The sequence below is a fragment of the Argentina anserina genome, chromosome 2 (assembly GCF_933775445.1).
Source record: "Argentina anserina chromosome 2, drPotAnse1.1, whole genome shotgun sequence".
Taxonomy (NCBI): Eukaryota; Viridiplantae; Streptophyta; class Magnoliopsida; order Rosales; family Rosaceae; genus Argentina; species Argentina anserina.
This window is the reverse complement of record NC_065873.1, coordinates 1,774,660-1,796,980: the sequence shown is the minus strand read 5'-3', so window position 1 is coordinate 1,796,980 and position 22,321 is coordinate 1,774,660. Positions and strand designations below refer to the sequence as shown.

The following is a 22,321-nucleotide window of genomic DNA, read 5'->3' as shown; positions in this document are numbered from 1 at the left end:
ACATGCGATTGCTCAGGAGGAATGGTTATGGAAAGCGAGAAGTGACATATTTTGGGTACAAAGTCACTGTTCAAGGCAATGCATAAAGGCTTTAGGTCTCGATGAATAATGGGTCCCGGAAAGACTGTATGGAGATGTGATTGCATTAGCAACCTGCTTTGCGATACGTAGTCTAGTAGTCCATGGGACACTCATTATCCCCATAACATCCGTTAGTATTGAGAACTCCTTTCGCTGCATATTCGTGCACTACTGCTGGTACATGGAACTCTAAGCAGCAGCCCAATGGTTTCAACACATTTTTGTGACTACTCATCTGCATTGATATGATAATGTCACGAATAGCAAGATCCCTAATCTCCATCTTAATGATAACATCTCTGTTTTCGAGAATTCATCTGAACATTTTGTAAATTCCATTCTTTCCTACAAGGTTAACAGGGTCAAAGTTGTTGGTTGCCGTGATGAATTCATCAGTAGAGTAATGGCAAATGGGATTAGATTTTCCATCACAAGAGGCAATCAGATCCTCTAATAAGATGCTTCCAGTATCCAACTCATAATTTCCGAATTCTCCTCCTGTGAGTCCTGTCTCAACCATGGAGGCAAAAAGCACCTGCCAGAAATGTTCATATGATTCTATTACATCTTTTTAATATTCTATACACACAAAGTTACAGCAACATATTAAATGCTTCCTGTTATAATAGAATAGCAGATTCATATCTGTCCTACAAATCCATTCAGACTTTCTATCACAAATGACAAACCATGCCATTTCCTCTATGAAAACCTCAAAACAGGTTGATGAAAATTTGGCGTTAACATTAATTATAACTGTGCTTGACTTGCTTGCTTGGATTTAAAAACTAAAGCGACAATTGATTGGAAAAGAAAAATTAGACGACTATAACGCAGATCAGAAATTAAAGGAAGCTCCATATATGTAAACAACAAAATTCAGTTACGCTAAATTCAGTTGCTTACAATTGTTTGAATAGCAACTTTGATGTGCTTCTGTTGTGTAACGTAACTCTTGTCTTCTTTGAATTGGTTTCCAATTGCACAAATGAAGAGTCCTATTTAATTCCTCCTCGCTCTGCAGGTTTCTAACTTTGTGAATTTCATTTTCTTCTGAGAATGATGAGGGGGGGGGGGGGCAGCTTATGATGAGAGATCACACGTGGGGCGTTCTGATTGGTAACTACTGATGTAGTGGGAGACAAGAAATACTCAGTCAATGTTGAGAAAATACTTAGCAGCTGCCGCCGGCCAGTTGTTCAATAATAATCTTCTCATTACATGCAAAGAAAATGCAAGGAAGTGGTGACAAATAAGTCACTTATGAAAGAAGACGAATTATAACCCAAATAAATTTTTAAAAGAAGATGAATAAGTTCAGATATCAAAAAATACAGTACCTATTGAACCATCTTGCTACCATATTTTGATGCCACTGAGATGCAGAACATTAAAACAACTTGATATGTGAAATACTATTTCTCCTAAATTAGCATATGATAGGAAGTTAGGAACTGATCGTTTCTGGTCCAAACATAACCTAACTACTCAACTGTTGGCTATCTTCAAGAAGAAGCCACACAAAAATAGTTCAATGTATTCATTTATTAGTATTTGAATAATTAATACCAAACTAAGATCATTCACAAAGACCAACACATGAACTAGCCATAGTGCCAGGCTTGGTTAGACAGTAATTGTCTATTGTAGAAGCCACAAAAAACAATCTTGGTGTTCTGCGCAGTAGGTACTAGTAGTATTCTGAAACGTGTGTTTCAATATTTGTCAAAGAGAAAAACAAAAACATCCAGGCGTTTAAACGATTGTAGCAATCTATTAGTAAATGTATTTTGGAACCTGTACAGTTGTACTAGTGTGTTTAGGTTTTCACGGTTAACTTAACCAAATATTTCAAGTGTTCCGGGCTGGTTACCCAGTGTAATTCTCTATTTTGCAAATATTTGATTGATTTTGTTCTTTCAACCATGGCTCCTCAAAACAACACTCAGTCAGCAACCAAAACAGAATATCAAAGAGGTGATTATTAAAATGGAACTCCAGCCTTCTGGTGCCAGTATGTGCTACTTTATATCTTAAGGACAACAAAATTAAATCCTAATGACAGAAATCAGAAACAGCTAGCATATGAGGTCTACTGGAAAACAACCCAAAATCCAAAATTTCTAGAGTCGATTGTTATATAACCAGAACCAAGACAGTTGCCCAATTCAAAAGTAAAACAGAATAGGTAAGATAGAACTCACAAGAGGCAAAGGACCTTCGATTTTCATTGATGGATTCAATACCATTTCACGGAGCCGTTGACCTGTAGCCATGGGAACAAATGAGACAATTATATAAATCCAGACAGGGTAGCTCAAATAAATAAATCCAATAGAAGTTAAGTCTGTGAATGCATTATGTGAATATGAGTAAAGTAAATTCTTTACATTGTGTAGCAGCTGCCATATTGACTCTTTGCAACGGTGCAACCTATCCAGCCGATTTCCTTACATATTCGGAGAGGAGTCATGCTACTAGCCCCCAGTTCCTAAGATAACCAAAAACAAAATCCAAACAATTATCAACAAAACAAACTGTGCAGTTCTCAACAAGCCAATCAGCTCGACCGCCCTTCAAACTACCTAAAAACACGCAGCATTTCAAACATGAGACCCTCTAAACTCCTGAACAATTCCCCCGAAAAACGGCACAAATAAACTAACCAAAACCAAACACATGCCACAGCGAGCTCTGTGGAAGAACCAACTTAGGATCTTCCAAGGCCACAAAATCGAGCCCGGATCGATCCACCATCTGTATCACTCCTTCCACCAATCCTCCTTTCCCATTAAACAGCTCTACCCTTGCACACATTCATCCACACCACCACTTAATCCACAATTTTACCCAAAACAATTGAACTTTGTAAATTGTAATCAGCTTATAATATCAGAATCATCATAAAGATGGAAAATTGACAGCAACCAATTCGAATTTGATGAAGGTTACCTATCGTTGGCGTGCGATCTCAAGACTTTGTACACGAACTAGGGCTCCCACTGAAACAGTTCAAGCTTAAAACTTCACAGAGAGAGAGAGAGAGTTGGAGTGCCTTGGAAGAAGGGAGGCCACCGCGGAACTGGTTGGGGTAATTTGAAGAAGAAGAAGAACAACAACAAGAGGTGGAGAAGGCTCGGAAGGTTTTGACTTTTGAGGGACCTTGTCAAACGAGGTCGTATTGCTGCTAGGCTCTGCATTTGGGTTTAAGTCTGAAGCTCATTATTTTTTATTATTATTATTTTTTTGGTTACACAGGGGCACAAAGCCCAGCAAAACAAACTAGTTTGAAGGAGGAGAACTGGGCAACGCCTGTTAAGCGCCTACTCTCCGAGAGTCCAGGCTTTTACTTTTAGATGGCGTCTGGTGTCTTTAACTTGACAGTGGCAAAGGTAAAAATTTGATCACGTGTGGTGTTGTTCTCGTGGATCAGTTCTCCATTACTAGAAATCGGCGACCGATCGGAAATCACCCCAATTCAAAACTCATCCAATTTCGAATTCAAGCATATAAAGTCGATGAGGTAAACGAACCAGAGAATGAAGGAAACGCCATTAGGCTCCGATCTAAGAAATTGAGGGTAGAGTCAAGCTGGGGTCAAGATTATAAGTTGTGCTCACCGATTGGAGGCTAGAGAAGCTCGTCAGAGCTCTGGAATTCTTGTCGATCGATCGAACAAGCAGCTATTTTTCAATTAAATAGTAATTGGGGCAGAGATGTGTAATTGTAGAACTCCGGCGACCTATTCTCATACTGGTAAGACTAGCTATATAGCTTCTTCCACTAATGTATCGAATTCAAAAGCTTACGAATTCAACCTCACTCCTATGCTGCCGAAATCAAGTGAAAAGGATTACAATTTGAGATTCCGATCTGAGAATCGTCCAGTGGTGGAGTCGCCGACACCATTATAATGGAATTAAGTATACACAACAAACATGAATGCCAAAAAAGAGTTAATTCTGGGATTTCTTGTCTTTAAATATGGCCTCGTCATCTTGCGGAAGAAGCTCTTTAACCTCTGCTCTGAGATTTCCCCAAAATGGCTTCATCTCACAGTCCTCCTACCCACTTCAGTCTCAAATTTGACGACTTCGCAAGTGTGGTCAAGAGAGTAAAGCCCAAGTCAGATTTACCCTCCTCCACTTCCACAACTTACCCCTTTTTTCCTAACGTCTCAAAGTTTAACTGTCGTTTGCATCTAATTCGTAGTTGATCTATCATTAATAGATACGTAAGCAAATTTGAATTAGGCTCTCGGAGAGTGGCTCTTACCAGAACTTGCCCACTCTTACCAGAACTTGATGGAGAACTAAACAACAACTAATTTGAGTATTTTCTTTATAAAAAAAAAAACTAGAGAATGCAACTTTTTTCTTTTTTTGCAATCTCCAACAATTCAACAATAGATGAGATTAGAATGTAAGCTCGAAAAATATACAAATGCGGAATCAAATTTCAACAGGGACAACAGATTTTGTTGGCTGCCTTCAAGCTAAGTTTTTGTTTCTTTATTAAAGTTGAAAGACTGATGAGGTGATATTTCCTCCTAGTAATCACTAGGTTTCCTCCATTTTGTGTAGCAGTTTGGCAGCAAAAGAAGGCTGTGACGTTTCATCACACCAATCCTAAACTCCCAACATTTTCACAAATGTGAATATTGATAGCTAGATGGCAAGAACTTCCAATATGAAAGATCACACAAACAAATTAGGTCTTCCAATTAACACAACCCCTCGATCTGAAGTACAATCTGAGTTTTTGCTAAATCGAATGGTCTCTGTTGAATACAAATGTAAAGGATAACTGGATAACTGGCCGGCTAACAAGGAATAATAGACTTCTCAATTCGTACAAGTTCCTTGGCGACATCGATCATGTCTGGTCTCGCTTCAAGTGCATAACAATACCAGTGTTAGGAAATCATGCAAATGTTGTTCTTGTGCTTGCTTATTATCTTCTCCTTCTAACTCCTCCAGTATTTTAGGATCCACAATCTTCTTAAACTGGTCAGTGGAGGCATGTGAGTTTGCATAAGGCACAATGCTGGTCGACGCCCTTTCTGTTTCTCGTTGCACAGCCATTCGACCCGTCAAGAAAACAAGTGAAGTAACACTGAAACTATATATATCAGTCTTTCATGTAACCATACTAGATGCATAATACGCAGGGTCATGGTATCCGAATGTCCCAATCACACGATCTTCGACATGCGATTGCTGAGGAGGAATGGTTACGGAAGTCGAGATGTTAAATAATTTGGGAGCAAAGTCAGCGTCCAAGACAATATTTGTAGGCTTTAGGTCTCGATGAATAATGGTTCTGGGGAAGGCTGTATGGAGATATGTAACTGCATTAGCAACCTGCTTTGCGATACGTAGTCTAGTTCTCCATGGGAAGGACTCATTTTCCCCATAACCTCCTTTAGAGTTGAGAACTCCTTTCGCTGCATATTCGTGCACTATTGCTGGCACACGGAACTCTAAGCAGCAGCCCAGTAGTTTCGAAACATTCTTGTGAGTGCTCATCTGCATTGATATTATAAGGTCACGAATAGCAAGATCCCTAATCTCCATCTTCTTAATGATAACATCTCGGTTTTCGAGAATTCCTCTGAACATTTTGTAATATCCTTCCTGTTTAACAAGGTTAACAGGGTCAAAGTTGTTGGTTGCCGTGATGAGTTCATCAGCAGAGTAATGACGAATGGGATTAGATTTTCCATCGCAAGAGGCAATCAGATCCTCTAATAAGATGCTTCCATTTTTATAAAAATCAGATCCTGTGTCAAAACCTGTTGATGAAAATTTGGCATTAACATATGTGCTATTGTGCTAAACTTGTTTGGTTGGTTTTGATTTTTAAACACTAAAGCAACAATTTATTTAAAAAAAAAAAGACAATTATACCTCAAATCAGATTCAGGAATTAAAGGAGGATCCATATATGAAAGAACAAAAACTGTAATTTACAAGAGTTTGGATGGCATCGTTTCTGTGCTTCGATCAGCTGTGTTATCTAACTCTGTCTTCTTTGAATTGGTTTCCAATTGCACAAGTGAAGACTACTCCAATCACATCTTCACCTTTATCTGCAGATTTCTCACGTTGTGATCGAACTTCATTTTCTTCTGACAATGATGAGGGTATAGCTGGGAGCTTAAGATGATAAGGGTGGTCATAGCTGACGTGTTCTTGTTAGAGTCGTTGGCTTGGATGATGATTGTATTATTCCCTTCTGTTAGGATTCTGGTTTTCATGTTTGATAATAACTCCTAATTATTAGTTTGTTAGAGTTTGCTCTATTCTTCAGTTAGTAGACCACGAACTTAGGGGTTGTTAAAGTCGTGGATTTGTTTTTGATTTCTTGTTATGTTATGGCTATATATATAACCTAAGTAGTTTCTTCATTTAATAAGAATCATTCAGCTAAAGCACTGAGAGTTATTCTGCATTAGTTTTTGGTTTTTCAACATCTAGGATCAGAGCCCCATCAAGTGGAATTAATAGCTTGTAATTGCTTGATGAATTCATACACAGATTGTAATTCTATATATAAGCTAATCTACCACTAATTACTCCATGATTCTCGGCCGGATTCACGCCGACACTCTCCCTCAAGTTGGTGCATACATATCAATCATACCCAACTTGCTAAGTGAATCATAAAATACCTTTTTAGACACTCCTTTTGTGAGCATATCGGCAAGTTGCTCTTCTGTAGAAACAAAAGGAAAACTAATGATCTTCGCGTCTAACTTCTCTTTTATAAAGTGACGATCAACCTCCACATGTTTTGTACGATCATGTTGCACAGGATTATGTGAATTATCAATAGCTGCCTTGTTGTCACAGTACAGCTGCATAGCACATTTAGGCTTAATACCCAAATCTTGTAGCAAATTTCTAAGCCATAACAATTCGCACACTCCCTGAGCCATACCTCTGTATTATGCTTCAGCACTAGATCGTGCTACCACTTTTTGTTTCTTACTCTTCCATGTAACAAGATTACTCCCAACAAAGGTAAAGTACCCTGATGTGGATCTTCGATCTGTAATATTTCCAGCCCAGTCTGTTTCTGTGAAGCCACAAATTTCAAGGATATTATTATGATTAGAGAACATTACTCCTCTCCATGGTGCTGACTTCAAGTACCTCAAAATCCTTACAACAGCATCCATGTGGTCCTCACTGGGATTATGCATGAATTGACTCACTACACTTACTGCATACGCGATATCTGGTCTGGTATGTGATAGATAAATTAGGCATCCAACTAGCCTCTGATAATGAGGTTTTTCAGTAGGGACTTGATCTGAATACTCTGCTAACCGATGGTTCTGCTCAATAGGAGTGCAGTCCAACATACATGTCTCTGTTAGTAGATCAAGAATGTACTTCCTCTGACACAGATAGATACCATCGCTTCCTCGAGCTACTTCAATGCCTAAGAAGTATTTGAGTGTACCTAGGTCCTTCATCTCAAACTCTATGGCAAGCTGTTTTTGTAATATATCCACCTCATCAATATCATTCCACGTAACTACCATATCATCATCATATATAATTAGGGCTGTTACATTTTCTTGTTGATATTTGAGAAATAACGTGTGGTCTGAATTACTATGTGTGTAGCCAATGTTCCTCATGAATTGTGAGAATCTTCCAAACCAAGCACGAGGTGAATGTTTAAGACCATACAAAGACTTTCTCAATCTACATACAGAGGTAGTTGGAGAAGCGGCCACATATCCATGCGGAACATCCATGTATACTTCCTATGTTAGTTCTCCATGAAGGAATGCATTCTTAACATCAAACTGCCTAAGTGACCAGTTCAAGTTAGTAGCAAAAGAGAGCAATACCCGGATAGTGTTTATCTTTGCAACATGTGCAAATGTCTCATCATAGTCTATGCCATATGTCTGAGTGAACCCCTTCGCTACTAGGCGTGCTTTATATCGGCTTACTGACCCATCTGGATTATGCTTCACTGTAAACACCCAACGACATCCTACAACCTTCTTGTCATGTGGTGCAGGTACAAGCTCCCAAGTATTGTTTTTTTGTAATGCTTCCATCTCTTCCTCCATTGCTTTCTTCCATTTTGGATATCCCAATGCATCCTGCACTTTGTTAGGTACTGATACAGTAGATATTTGATTCACAAATGACTCATATGACTTAGATAATCTTTTGGTAGATATAAAATTTGCCACATGATACTTAGCTTTAGTCTGAAGGGTATGTTCATATTTTTTTGTTGGTTGACCCCGAGTAGACCTATTGGGCAAAACATATTGTCTACTATTAGCCCTAATAGAATGACTAACCTCAGATAAGTGATCTTCTGTACCAAGAGAGCATTGGTCAGGGGTATAAACAACTGTACGAGAGACATGAGGAGCAGTTGTGTTGTCAGCTTCTGGTGCCTAAATCTCTGGACTGACTATATCCGGTGGTGCATGTGTAGCTGACACATTGGTAATCTCAACGGAACCTGTTACTATATCGACTGGCTCACTCGTCTCCCCCTCTCCATGATACAGCTCTTCAAAATATGAATTCTCCCTTGAAGAGTAGTATCAGAAGAGGTAAAATAACTCATGTCCTCGAAAAAGGTAACATCCATAGTGACATAGTACTTCCGGGTAGGGGGATGATAGCACAGGTACCCTTTCTGATGTCTTCCGTACCGAACAAACACACATTTAACTTCCCGGGCATCCAACTTAGACCGCTGATGTTGTGAAAGATAAACAAGAGCAACACTACTGAAAACACGGGCAGGAAGATTATGAAAATAGGGTAATGAGACATGTGATGCAAGCACCTCATAGAGAACTTTTCCCTGAAGGACATGAGATGGAAGACGATTAATGAGGTGGGCAGAAGTAATAACACCATCACCCCAAAGGTATTTAGGCATGTGGGCACTAAAAAGAAGACACCGAGCCATATCAATTAAATGACGATTTTTTTCTTTCAGAAACCCCATTTTGCTCAGGTGTGTAAGGACACGTTGTTTGATGAATAATTCAGTGTGTGTTAAAGAACTGCTGAAAGACATGATTCACATATTCCCCCCCCCCCCCATTATCAGAACGAAGAACGCGAATGGTGGCATTATATTATGTGTGGACAGAGGTATGGAAGGCACGAAAAGCTGGAAAAACCTCATCTTTATTTTTAAGAAGAACAATCCATGAAAGACGTGTGCAATCATCAATAAATGACACAAAATACCGCATTCTTGACACAGTAGACTCTTTAGAGGGTCCCCAAACATCATAATGAATTAACTTAAAATGAATAATACTTTTAGTAGTGGTACTAGGGGAATAAGTAGATCGATGACTCTTGCCCAAAACACATGTCTCACAACATAAAAAAGACTCGTCCACATGAATAAACAAAGTAGGCATGGATTTTTTCATAACACTAAAAGATGGATGCCCTAAGCGACGATGCCATAACCAAACTTCACTTAGCTTGTCAGAAGTGGAGAGTAAAGCGATCTGAGACTGACCCCTTGGTTTTTCCCCTGCGTATGTCAGATCCAGATGAAACAACCGGCCCCTCAGATACCCCCGACCAATTATCTTTCCGGTAAGAAGATCCTGAAATATCACATACATAGGAAAAAAGTCACAGAGCACTGAGCGTCAGCGTTCAATTAGGGAACATATATCAAATGATGAGATAAAGTAGGTACATAGAGTACATTGTGAAGCTCTATAGTGGGAGTAATACGAACGGACCATATCCCTAACACGGGGAATGCTTCACCATTAGCATTAGTAACATAGGGTACGGGTGGAGAAGACAGTACGGTAAAATAAGATTTGTCATATGATTAGATGCACCAAAATCAATAATCCATGTATCAAAACTAACAAAGTTCGAAATATTAAAAGCCATACCAATTTGACCACGACCTGCGATGGAGGCTCTAGGTGCTCCTCCAGCGGTATGATGATCATGCCCAACCACACTAAAGATATCTAGTTCTGGAACTAATTGAATAGCTACTTTTGCCTGGGGACGAGAATGAGGCCTCTTAGGCCTAAGGTGTGGATACAATTTCCAACAGGTCGCACGAGTATGGTTAGTATTATGGCAGTAAGAGCAAGGAGGCGGGGCTGATTCCCGAAGCCTAGTGGTGGTCCTTGTCGATGAAGTGGAGCAGAAGTTGCTTGCAGAACGATTGGTGCCGGAGATCTAGCATGAACAGTAAGACTGGAAACGACAGCCGGTGCCTGAAGAATACTCTCCTGCTGAGACTCATCCTTTCGGATATAGGTGAAAGCGGTGAGGAGGCTAGGTGGTTCGGTCATTCGGAGCAATTCGCCTTTCGCACTATTATGCTTTGCATCAAGACCTTTCAGGAAATGGTGAACTCGTTCAAGCTCCTTCTCCTTTTGGTACCAAATAATATCTTCTTGATTTTTTATCATGCAAGGACGTTTCATAACAATCTCAGTCCATCCTGGTGTAATGCCAAAGCTGTACACATTAACTCATGAACCTGTATGAAATCAGAACCATTAGTATATAAGCCGGCCAATGTCTCCCATATTGCCTGCGCAGTGGCACATCCCTCCACCAGATCAACTATCTCATCATTCATAGATGTCCACAAGACGGACATGACAAGACCATCGTCGTCATCCCATTTATTGTAGGCAACAATATCCTCAGGACTAGGAGCCTTAGTGATGCCGGTGACATGCCCCATCTTGTGCATGCCGCGAAGATGAGCAGCCATAAGTCATTTCTATTTACAGAAATTGGTTCCGTTGAGTTTGGCGCCCCCAAATGAACCACTGTCAGAACCCTTGACAAATACTTTAAATGTTGGAACACCAGGGATCTGAGAACCCTCCGCTTCGTGTCCATAACCCATTGAAAAAGAAACAATTTGAAAAAGCAGAGATTAGGTAGGAAGAAAAGCACAAAAAACAGAGAAAAATCTGTCTTCGGTGCACTTGCAGTGTTAGTGAATATGCACTGACAGGAAAAAGCTGCTTAATCTGGCCGGGCCGGGTCGGGTTGAGTTGACCGGGTCGGGTTAAGTTGATCGGGTCAGGTAGTGTCGAATCTGGGGCTGGGCCGGGTCAAAATTAGACCGGGCCGGGTCGGAGCGAAAGGAAGCCGAGACTCGAGACGAAAAAAAAAAGGTCGGCTTCCGGAGAGCAGCGCCGGAGGAGACTCATCATCGTGGGGGGGGGCAGGGAGGAGGGACGATGACGTCGAGGAGCGCCGGTGGGCAGCGGGGCAGAGCCGGATGGGAGGAGGCAGCGGTGAGGGAGCAGCGGGCGGTGACCGGCCGGAAAAAGAGAAAAAAACCCAGAAACTCGGCTCTGATACCAACTGGAATTAATAGCTTGTAATTGCTTGATGAATTCATACACAGATTGTAATTATATATATAAACTAATCTACCACTAATTACTTCGTGATTCACGTAGGGAATCACGGGCCGTGACTCTCGGCCGGACTCACGCCGACACATCATAGGGGCCTGACCAAAAGAAAAAAAGAGTGAGTGAGAGCCAGAAAAGAGTGAGTGAGTAAAAAGAGTGAGAATTGATACAGAGGGAAGCTCTGTGCCAATGGCAATTCCTAGGTTCGATGGCTACTACAATCATTGGGCCATGACAATGGAAAAATTCATTAGATCAAAGGAGTGTTGGGATGTCATAGAGCCAGGAATTCCAGCGATGCCACAAGGGGCTGAAATTAGTCAGCCAAGATCATTTTCCTCCGTGGTAGCAGAAAGGACGCAGCAAATTGAAGGGCAGCATAAGCAGTCGGAAGAGCGACGCCAACAAATGGAGGAACAACGTAAGTTGGTGGAGAAGATGAAGTTGAAATATCTCAAGGTTAAAAAAATTTATGTTTCTAGCCATAGATCGGAAAATTATGGAGACTATCCTTGTCAAGGATACATCTAAACAAATATGGGATTCCATGAAGCTGAAATACCAAGGAACCAGTAAGGTGCAGAGACCACAACGACATGCTCTAAGAAAAGAGTTTGAAATCTTGCAGATGAAGGTAGGAGAAAGTGTTGATGAGTATTTTGCTTGTACCTTGATAATTGCCAATAAAATGAAGATTAATGGTGAAACAATGGATCAAGTGGTGATAATTGAGAAAATACTACAATCAATGATGCCAAAATTTGACTATGTCGTTTGTTCTGTGGAAGAATCAAAAGATTTGGACACTTTAACAATCGACGAATTGCAAAGTAGGCTAGTGGTACATGAACAAAGGATAAGAGGACATGAGAAAGAAGAACAGGCTCTTAAAGTCTCAGTTGAAGACAAGCTTGGAGGAAGAGGATGTGGAGATTTTAGAGGAAGAGGACGAAGTGGAGGTAGACAGAGCTTTAACAAAGCAACTGTGGAATGTTTTAAATGCCACAAGCTGGGCATTTTCAGTATGAATGTCCTAGTTGGGAGAAAATAGTCAACTATGTTGAATTGGATGAAGATGAGGAGCTGCTTCTAATGTCGTATGTTGAGATGAATAATTACAATAGAGAAGGTGTGTGGTTTCTTGACTCAGGGTGTAGCAACCATATGGCAAGAAACAAACAATGGTTTACTAATCTTGATGAGGAGTATAGGCACTCGGTGAAGCTCGGTAACAATATGAGGATGCCTGTAATGGGGAAAGGTAATATCAAGCTGAAGATTGATGGAATAACATAGGTAATCACATATGTGTATTATGTTCCTGATTTGAGGAACAACTTGTTCAGTATTGGTCAACTTCAGGAACATGGTTTGACCATTCTGATAAAAGAAGGAACATGTAAAGTGTATCATTCCAGGAGGGGCTTGATCATGCAATCTCAAATGACAACCAATCAGATGTTTGTGATCTATGCAAGGATAGTGGCACAAGATCCGGTTTGTTTTCGAATAACAGCTGAAGATAAAACTAAGTTATGGCATCGGAGGTTCGGTCACTTAAGTCACAAAGGATTGAGAACATTGCAGTACAAGCAAATGGTGAATGGGCTACCTCATATCAAGACTGCGTCTAGGGTATGTGAACACTGCATGATAGGAAAACAACATAGGGAAGCATTACCAAGGAAGAGTCTATGGAGAGCTACACATCCACTTCAACTTGTGCATGCTGACATTTGCCGTCCCGTAACTCCTATATACATTTCCAAGAAGAGGTACCTTATAAGCTTCATAGATGATTATAGTAGAAAGATATGAGTATATTTTCTTACTGCTAAGTTAGAGGCTTTCCCAACTTTTAAGAATTACAAAGCTCTTGCTGAAATAGAGATAGGTGCTTCTATATGTTGTTTACGCACATACAGAGGAGGAGAATTTACTTCATTTGAGTTTAATGAGTTTTGCAAATTCAGTGGTATAAAAAGACAGCTTACAGCAGCTTACACTCCTCCACAAAATGGGGTGGCTGAGCGCAAAAATCGAGCCATTATGAATATGGTCTGATGTATGCTCTCAGAGAAGAAGATACCAAAAACCTTTTGGCCTGAAGCAATAAGATGGACAGTGCTGTTCTTAATCGTAGCACTACTGCCGCAGTCAAAGGTAAAACTCTGAAGAAAGCTGGAGTGAAATCAAGCCTAATGTGGAGTATTTGAGGGTGTTTGGTTGTCTTCCTTGTGTACATATTCCAGATGAGAAAAGAGTGAAGTTGGATGACAAGAGTATTGCATGTGTGTTGCTTGGAATCAATGAGGAGTCAAAGGCATATCGACTTTATGATCCAGTTGCTAAAAATATTCTGATAAGTAGGGTGTTGTGTTTGAAGAGAATGAGAGTTGGAATTGGGGGAGGAATGATGAGGAAGTGAAACATGATATTTTACTTTGGGGTGATGATGAGAGTGAAAATGTGGCTGGGGATGTTAGTGAGAATGAAGAAGACGAAGAAGGAGGAGAAGAAGCACAAGAGCATGGTGAGAATGCAGAAGAAGTTGAAGGAGTGACTGGTTCCAACAAGGAAGAAGAAGCACAAGAACAGTTCACTGAGTTTGAATGAGAAGATAAATAGGAGGCAACCAGATTGGATGAAGGAATATGTTAGTGGGGAGCAATTTTCTCCTGGCTCTTGTTTAGAAGAAGATGTGCAGAATGTGGCTATGTTTATTTCTTATGCCGATCCAAGCTCGTATGAGGAGGTTGGTATGAGTGATAAGTGGAAGGCTGCAATGGACCTCGAGATAAAAGCAATTGAAAGAAATAATACTTGGGAGCTTGTGGAGTTGCCTCAGAGAGCAAAAAAAAATTGGAGTGAAGTGGGTTTACAAGACCAAACTGAATGAGAATGGGGAGATTGACAAATGCAAGGCACGGCTGGTAGCCAAAGGTTATGCACAACAACATGGGGTTGATTACAATGAAGTTTTCGCTTCGGTAGCAAGGTGGGATACAATTCGGATGGTTTTGTCCTTGCAGCACAAAAAGGGTGGAGTGTGTATCAATTAGATGTCAAAAGTGCATTTCTTCATGGTGAGTTGGAAGAAGATGTGTATGTGGAGCAGCCACTAGGATATGTCCGAGACGGTGAAGAAGAGAAGGTGTATAAGCTTAAGAAGGCTCTGTATGGGCTGAAGCAAGCCCCATGTGCTTGGTATAGCAGAATCAAATTACTCTCTCAAGGAAGGTTTTCAACGATGCAGCTATGAGCACACTTCGTTCATTAAATCTGAGAAGGATGGTAAGATTTTAATTGTGAGTCTCTATGTTGATGATTTAATCTACACGGGGAATGATGCTATCATGTTTGAATCATTTAAGAAATCTATGGAGCATGAGTTTGATATGGAAAATGAGATATTTTCTAGGTGTTGAGGTGGTTCAAGACTCAGGTCGCTAGAGAAATACTCGAAAGGTTTGGGATGGAAATAAGCAACCTTGTGAAAAATTCGATAGTTCCTGGTTCAAGCTTACAAAAGAAGGAGTTAAAGCTAAAGTGAATGAAACTTTGTTCAAGCAGCTGATCGGAAATCTCATATATCTTACAGCCACTAGACTAGACATTATGTATGTTGTTTTTCTTTTAAGTCATTTTATGGCAGTTCCTACTGAGTCACATATGCTTGCAGCCAAGAGAGTGCTCAGATACATTAAAGGGACTCTGAAATTTGGTGTGTTTTATAAGAGAGGTGGAGGTGATACATTGCATGGATATACTAATAGTGATTATGCTGGAGATTTGGATGATCAGAAAAGTACTTCTGGTTATGTATTTATGTTGAGTGAAGGGGCTGTGTCATGGTCTTCAAGGAAACAACTAGTGGTAACCTTGTCCAAAACTGAGGCAGAGTTTTTGGCAGCAGCATCTTGGGCTTGTCAAGAAGTTTGGATGAGAAGGGTGCTTGAAAGTCTCAGTTAGACACAACATAAGTGCACGATTCTGTTCTGTGACAATTGCTCCACTATTAAGTTGTCTAAAAATCCTGTGTTACATGGTCGTAGCAAGCATATTGATTTGAGGTTTTATTTCTTACGTGATCTCACAAAGAGTGGTGTTGTCGAGTTAGCTTATTGTGGAACAAGTGAACAGGTTGCTGATATTTTGACCAAACCTTTGAAGCTTGATGTTTTTGAGAAGCTAAGGGGGTTGCTTGGAGTTCGACTGCACACTGAGTTAAAACTGAATGTATTCTGCATTATTCAGTTTATGGGAGGATTTGTTAGAGTCGTTGGCTTGGATGATGATTGAATTATTCCTTTCTGTTAGGATTCTGGTTTTCATGTTTGATAATAACTCCCAATTGTTAGGAGATTGTTAGTTTGTTAGAGTTTGCTCTATTCTTCAATTAGTAGACCACGAACTTAGGAGTTGTTAAAGTCGTGGATTCGTTTTTGATTTCTTACTGTGTTATGGCTATATATATAGCCTAAGTAGTTTCTTCATTTAATAAGAATCATTCAGCTTAAGCACCGAGAGTTATTATGATTAGTTTTTGGTTTTTCAACAGTTCTTAGTGGTTACGAGATGCAGTGAGAGACCAGAAATACCAAGTCAATGTTGAGAAGATAATTAGCAGCTGTCAGTCGTTATCAGTAATCTTCTCATTACATGCAAAGAAGATTCATGGAAGCGGTAACAAATAAGTCACCTTTCATGTTTGAAAGAAGAAGCAGAAGTTCAGAAATACCAATTACCGTGTTCATTATAAGGAGATGAGATAGGTTACATAATTTGGCATGGGAACAAACTCATCACCCATCTAATAAAATACAGTCGGGCTTAAAACTACATGAATTCTATAGCACACTTCCATGCAGATTATTGAATACAAAACTCAGAACATATAGTATGAACCATATATACGTAATCTATCTCTTTGCCAAGAAAGAAAACCATATGGAGTATATATGTTACTAGGTTTCCATAACACCATTCATGTTTTGTGTCATTTAAAAAATAGAAGGTAGTACTAGGAAATTAAATGCATTAAGCTAACCAGTAGGCCAGGGACTCAGGGAGATAGACTTCTGATTAATTGCGGTTAGTTCTTTAGCCACATCAATCATATCTTGCCTCAGTTCAGTTTCATCGTGAGTGCATAACCACGCTAGTGCTAGGAAATCCTGCAGCTGTTGTTGTGTTGACTCATTATCACCCCCTAACTCCTAAAAAATTTCAGGATCCACAAACGTTTGAATCAGGCCATTAGTAGCATGCAACTCCACAGATCTTACAAGGTAACCATGTCCTGCCAATGGTATCCGTCCCGCCAAGAGACCAAGTAAAAGCACACCAAAGCTAGAAACATCAGATTATTCTGACATTCTTGTGAGAGCTCATCTGCATTGAGACATCCCGCCACCCCCCCCCCCCCCCCCCCCCCCCCCTCTCTCTCTTCTAAATGATGATTAATCAGTTCTCTAAAAAACCTCTATAATAGAATGAACTCTCAGATATAATGCCAGAAGGATCAAAGTTATTAGTTGCCCTGATGAGTTCTTGAGCAGAGTAATGGCGAAGAGGAACATTACATTTCCCATCACAGGAAGCAATAAGATCCTCTTAACAATTTGTTTCCACTTTCCAAGAACGTTGATGGATCATTTCCTCCCTCTTTTCTCAAACATGGAAGCAATAAATTCCTGACACAATATAAAGTTAAATGTAAAACACCAAAACATGGACATAATTTTTGTAAATGTCATTATCAAGGTATATAACTTGAACACCTCACTTTCATAATTTTCATTTTCATGAAGTCTATAGAGAACTATATGTCTATATTATACATTTCCGGAGCTGTACTAAATGACAATTTAACACAACTCAAAAAATGTTATATGCAACATGTTTGTTAAACAATAACTTGCAAGACATTGGATGCATTTTTCAGCAGTCTTCTGAAAATTTGATCCATATCAAGAATACGCATCGATTTGTGGATTTCTCTACTCCACAGTTCCTTCTAAGAGCACATTACTTCGTCATTTTCATGTTCTCCCGGGGATGAGATTAGTTTTTGATTTTTTGAACGTAGCTCATCAATTGGCTCCCATCAGTACTGAGAATCAGATTTAAATTGCTCCAACTCAAAGTCTCAAACTGTAAAATCTTTACATTGTTAAGCAGCTGCCATATTGACTCTTTGCAACCTATCCAGCCGATTTCCTGACATATTAGGAGGCCTCTCTGTCAGCAGTGGAGTCACACTAATAGCCCCCAGCTCCTAAGACAACCAAAAACAAAATCTAAACAATTATCAACAACATCAGTGATGATACACTACCCCAAAACATCATCTTTCGTCTACAAAACACACCGTGCATTTCTCAACAAGCCAATCAGCTCGACCGCCCTTCAAACTACCTAAAAACACACAGCATTTCAAACATGAGACACCCTCTAAACTCCTGAACAGTTCCCCCGAAAAACGGCACAAATAAACTAACCAAAACCAGCAAACACATGCCACTGCGAGCTCTGTGGAAGAACCAACTTAGGATCTTCCAAGGCCACAAAATCGAGCCCGGACCGTTCCACCGTCTGTATAACTCCTTCCACCAATCCTCCTTTCCCATTAAACAGCTCTACCCTTGCACATATTCATCCACACCACCACTTAATCCACAATTTTACCCAAAAAAAAAAAAGATTCCAATACAAAATTGAAGCTTGTGAATTGTAATAAGCTTGTACATATCAGAATCATCATAAAGATTAAAACTTGAAAGCAACCCAATTCGAATTAGATGAAGGGTACCTATGTTGGGGCGTAGTCTCAAGACTTTGGTCATACGCCAGAAGGGAGGCGTTCGGAGAAGAAGCGAGGGAAGCCACCGCGGGACTGGTTGGAGTAATCTGAAGAAGACGAAGAAGGAGAAGAAGAGAAGGCTCGGAAGGTTGTGAGGGACCTTGCAAAACGAGGTCGTATTGGTATTAGGCTCTGCATTTCCAAATTTCAGCGTCAGTGTTTGGGTTCGAATCTGAAGCTCATCAATTTCAAGGAGAAACTAAACTGCTAGTACACAATACACACTGCTTTGAGTATTTTCTTTATCAAAAATAAATAAATAAATAATAAATAACAAGCTAGAGAATGCACCTATTTTTGTTGGAGATTTCAACAATAGATGATTAGAATGTAACTGGAGTTGTCTTGATTATTCTTGAATCTGAAACTGGTTGAGCTCGAGAAGTATACAAACGCGAAATCAAATTTCTAGTTATTACAATGTTCCCTCCATTTTGTGTAGCAGATTGGCAGCAACATAAGGCTGTGACGTTTTGTCACACCTAACCTAAAATGCCAACATTTTTTTCACAAAGAAGAATAATGATAGCTAGATGGCAAGAACTTCCAATATGAAAGATCACAAAAACAAATTAGATCTTCCAATTAACACAACCCTCGATCTGAAGTACAACCTTGACTAGAGTTTTTGCCAAATCGAATAGTCTCTTTTGAATACAAATGTAAAGGAAATAGTAGCTAACAAGATATAAAAGACTTCTCAATTCGTACAAGTTCCTTGGCCACATCGATCATATCTGGCCTTGCGTCAACGTTGCCTTGAGTGCATATCAATGCCAGTGTTAAGAAATCATGCAACTGTTGTTCCTGTGCTTGCTTATTATCTTCTCCTTCTAACTCCTCTAATATTTTAGGATCCACAATCGTCTTAAACTGGTCAGTGGAAGCATGTAACTCTGCATAAGACACAATGTTCGACTCCCCTTCTGTATCCCGAAATTGTTGCAGTCCATTTTGACCCGTCAAGAAAACAAGTAAAGTGACACCGAGGCTATAAATATCAGTCTTTTCTGTAATGATATTAGATGCATAATACGTAGGGTCAAGGTATCCATATGACCCAGCCACCTCGTCTTCGACATACGATTGCTCAGGAGGAATGGTTATGGAAAGCGAGAAGTGACATATTTTAGGAACAAAGTCACTGTTCAAGGCAATGCATGAAGGCTTTAGGCCTCGATGAATAATGGGTCTGGGAAAGGCTGTATGGAGATATGTGATTGCATTAGCAACCTGCTTTGCAATACGTAGTCTAGTTCCCCATGGGAGGCACTCATTATCCCAATAACATCCGTTAGCATTGAGAACTCCTTTCGCTGCATCTTCGTGCACTAGTGCTGGTACACGGAACTCTAAGCAGCACCCCAATAGTTTCAACACATTTTTGTGACTACTCATCTGCATTGATATGATAATGTCACGAATAGCAAGATCCCTAGTCTCTATCTTCTTAATGATAACATCTCTGTTTTCGAGAATTCCTCTGAACATTTTGTAAATTCCATTCTTTCCGATAAGGTTAACAAGGTCAAAGTTGTTGGTTGCCGTGATGAGTTCATCAGCAGAGTAATGGCGAATGGGATTAGATTTTCCATCACAAGAGGCAATCAGATCCTCTAATAAGATGCTTCCATTATCCAACTCATAACTTTCCGAATTCTCCTCCTGTGAGTCCTGCCTCAACCATGGAGGCAAAAAGCACCTGCCAGAAATGTTCATATGATTCTAATATATCTTTTTAATATTCTATAAACAGAATGATTACAACATATTAAAGAGCCATGTTTCGCTTTGTAGGACAGATATGATTACAACATATCAATTCTGGTCTAAACATAACCAAACCACTCAATTGTTGAGTATCTTCAAGAAGAAGCCACACAAAATAGTGCAATGTATACATTTGTTAGTATTTAATAATTAATACCAAACTGAGATCATTCACAAAGACCAACATATGAACTAGCCACAGTGCCAGGCTTGGTTAGACAGTAATTGTCTATTGTAGAAGCCACAAAAACAGTCTTGGTGTTTTGTGCAGTAGGTACTAGTAGTATTCTAAAACGTGTATCATTATTTGTCAAAGAGAAAAACAAAAACATCCAGGAAAAAAAGTTGCAGTCCTGAAGCGCTGTTTAAACTATCGTAGCAATCTATTAGTTAATGTATGTTGGAACTTGTACAGTTGTACAAGTGTGTTTAGGTTTTCATGGTTAACTTAACCAAATTTTAAGTGTTCCGGGTATGGTAACCCAGTGTAATTCTCTATTTTCCAAATATTAGATCGATTTTATTCTTTCAACAATAGCTCCTCAAAACAACACTCGGTCAGCAACCAAAACAGAATATCAAAGAGCTGATTTTTAATAATGGAACTCTAACCTTCTGGTGCCACTATGTGCTACTTTATATCTTAAGGACAAACAAAAATAAATCCTAATGACAGTAATGAGAAACAGCTAGCATATGAGGTCTACTGGAAAACAACACAAAATCCAAAATTTCTAGAGTCGATTGTTATATAAACAGAACCAAGACAGTTGCCCAATTCAAAAGCAGAACAGAATAGGTAAGATAGAACTCACGAGAGGCAAAGGACCTTCGATTTTTCATTGATGGATGCAATTCCATTTCATGGAGCCGTTGACCTGTAGCCATGGGAACAACATGAGATGACCAATGGAAAAATTATATAAATCCATACAGGGTAGCTTAAATAAATAAATTCAATAGAAGTTAAGTCTGTGAATGCATTATGTGAATATCAGTAAACTAAATTCTTTAAATTTTTTAGCAGCAACCATATTGACTCTTTGCAACCTATCCAGCCGATTTCTTGGCATATTCAGAGTGAAGTCATGCTACCAGCCCCCAATTCCTACGACAACCAAAAACAAAATCCAAACAATTATCCACAAAAAAAAACCGTGCATTTCTCAACAAGCCAATCAGCTCGACCGCCCTTCAAAGTACCTAAAAACAAACAGCATTTCAAACATGAGACACCCTCTACACAATTCCCTGACATATTAGGAGACCGCTCTGTCAGCAGAGGAGTAACACTACTAGCCCCCAGCTCCTAAGACAACCAAAGACAAAATCCAAAGTATCAGCAACAATAAAAGTGATGATGCACCACTCCAAAACATCATCTTTCTACTATAAACATACCGTGCATTTCTCAACAAGCCAATCAGCTCAACCGCACTTCAAAGTACCTAAAAACACACAGCAGTTCCAACATGAGACACCCTTCAAAGCCATAAACAACTCTACCGAAAAATGGCACAAAACAACTAACCAAAGGCTGCAAAAACATGCCACTGCGTGCTCTGTGGAAGAACCAACTTAGGATCTACCAAGCCCACAAAATCAAGCCCGGACCGATCCACTGTCTGTATCACTCCTTCCACCACTCCTCCTTTCCCATTAAACAGCTCTACCCTTGCACACATTCATCCACACCACCACTTAATCCACAATTTTACCCCCAAAAAAACAAAAACAAATTTCCAATACAAAATTGAAGCTTGTGAATTGTAATAAGCTTGTACATATCAGAATCATCATAAAGATTGGAAATTGACAGCATCCCAATTCGGAATCGATGTTACCTATCGTTGGCTCGTAATCTCAAGACCTTGGTCATATGCCAGAACTCATCGTCTTGAACACGAACTAGGCCTCCCTGTATTAATACTGAAACAATTAAAGATTAAAACTTTACAGAGAGAGAGAGAGAGAGAGAGAGAGAGAGAGAGAGTGTGTGTGTGTGTGTGTGTGTGTGTGTGTGTGCCTGCCTTGGAAGAAGGGAGGCGTTAGGAGAAGAAGAGAGGGAGGCCGCCGCGGGACTGGTTGGAGTAATCTGAAGGAGGAGAAGAAGAGAAGGCTCGGAAGGTTGGGAGGCACCTTGTGAAACGAGGTCGTATTGGTGCTAGGCTCTGCAT

At 39.9% G+C, this 22,321-nt stretch overlaps 2 protein-coding genes and 2 pseudogenes across 2 annotated transcripts; all 4 read right to left on the bottom strand.

The window, feature by feature from the left end:
• Positions 1 to 846: 846 nt before the first annotated feature.
• LOC126783208 (uncharacterized) lies at positions 847 to 18,512 on the bottom strand (annotated as a pseudogene).
• Positions 4,904 to 10,851, bottom strand: LOC126782130 (non-functional pseudokinase ZED1-like). Its single transcript, XM_050507305.1, is given in 4 exon segments — positions 4,904 to 4,976; positions 4,978 to 5,849; positions 10,512 to 10,561; positions 10,743 to 10,851. Coding segments are annotated over 4 exon segments (1,104 nt in total).
• A 498-nt stretch (positions 18,513 to 19,010) lies between the features above and the next one.
• Positions 19,011 to 20,098, bottom strand: LOC126785387 (non-functional pseudokinase ZED1-like). The gene has a single exon (XM_050511061.1). The coding sequence runs from the start codon at positions 20,091 to 20,093 to the stop codon at positions 19,053 to 19,055; it is 1,041 nt and encodes a 346-aa protein (XP_050367018.1). The 5' UTR covers positions 20,094 to 20,098; the 3' UTR covers positions 19,011 to 19,052.
• A 793-nt stretch (positions 20,099 to 20,891) lies between these two features.
• LOC126782374 (uncharacterized) lies at positions 20,892 to 22,321 on the bottom strand (annotated as a pseudogene).

Coding starts and splice junctions, on each gene's coding strand:
- LOC126785387 (XM_050511061.1), bottom strand. CDS start 20,093: ATGAACATTTCTGGCAGGTGCTTTTTGCCTCCATGGTTGAGGCAGGAC.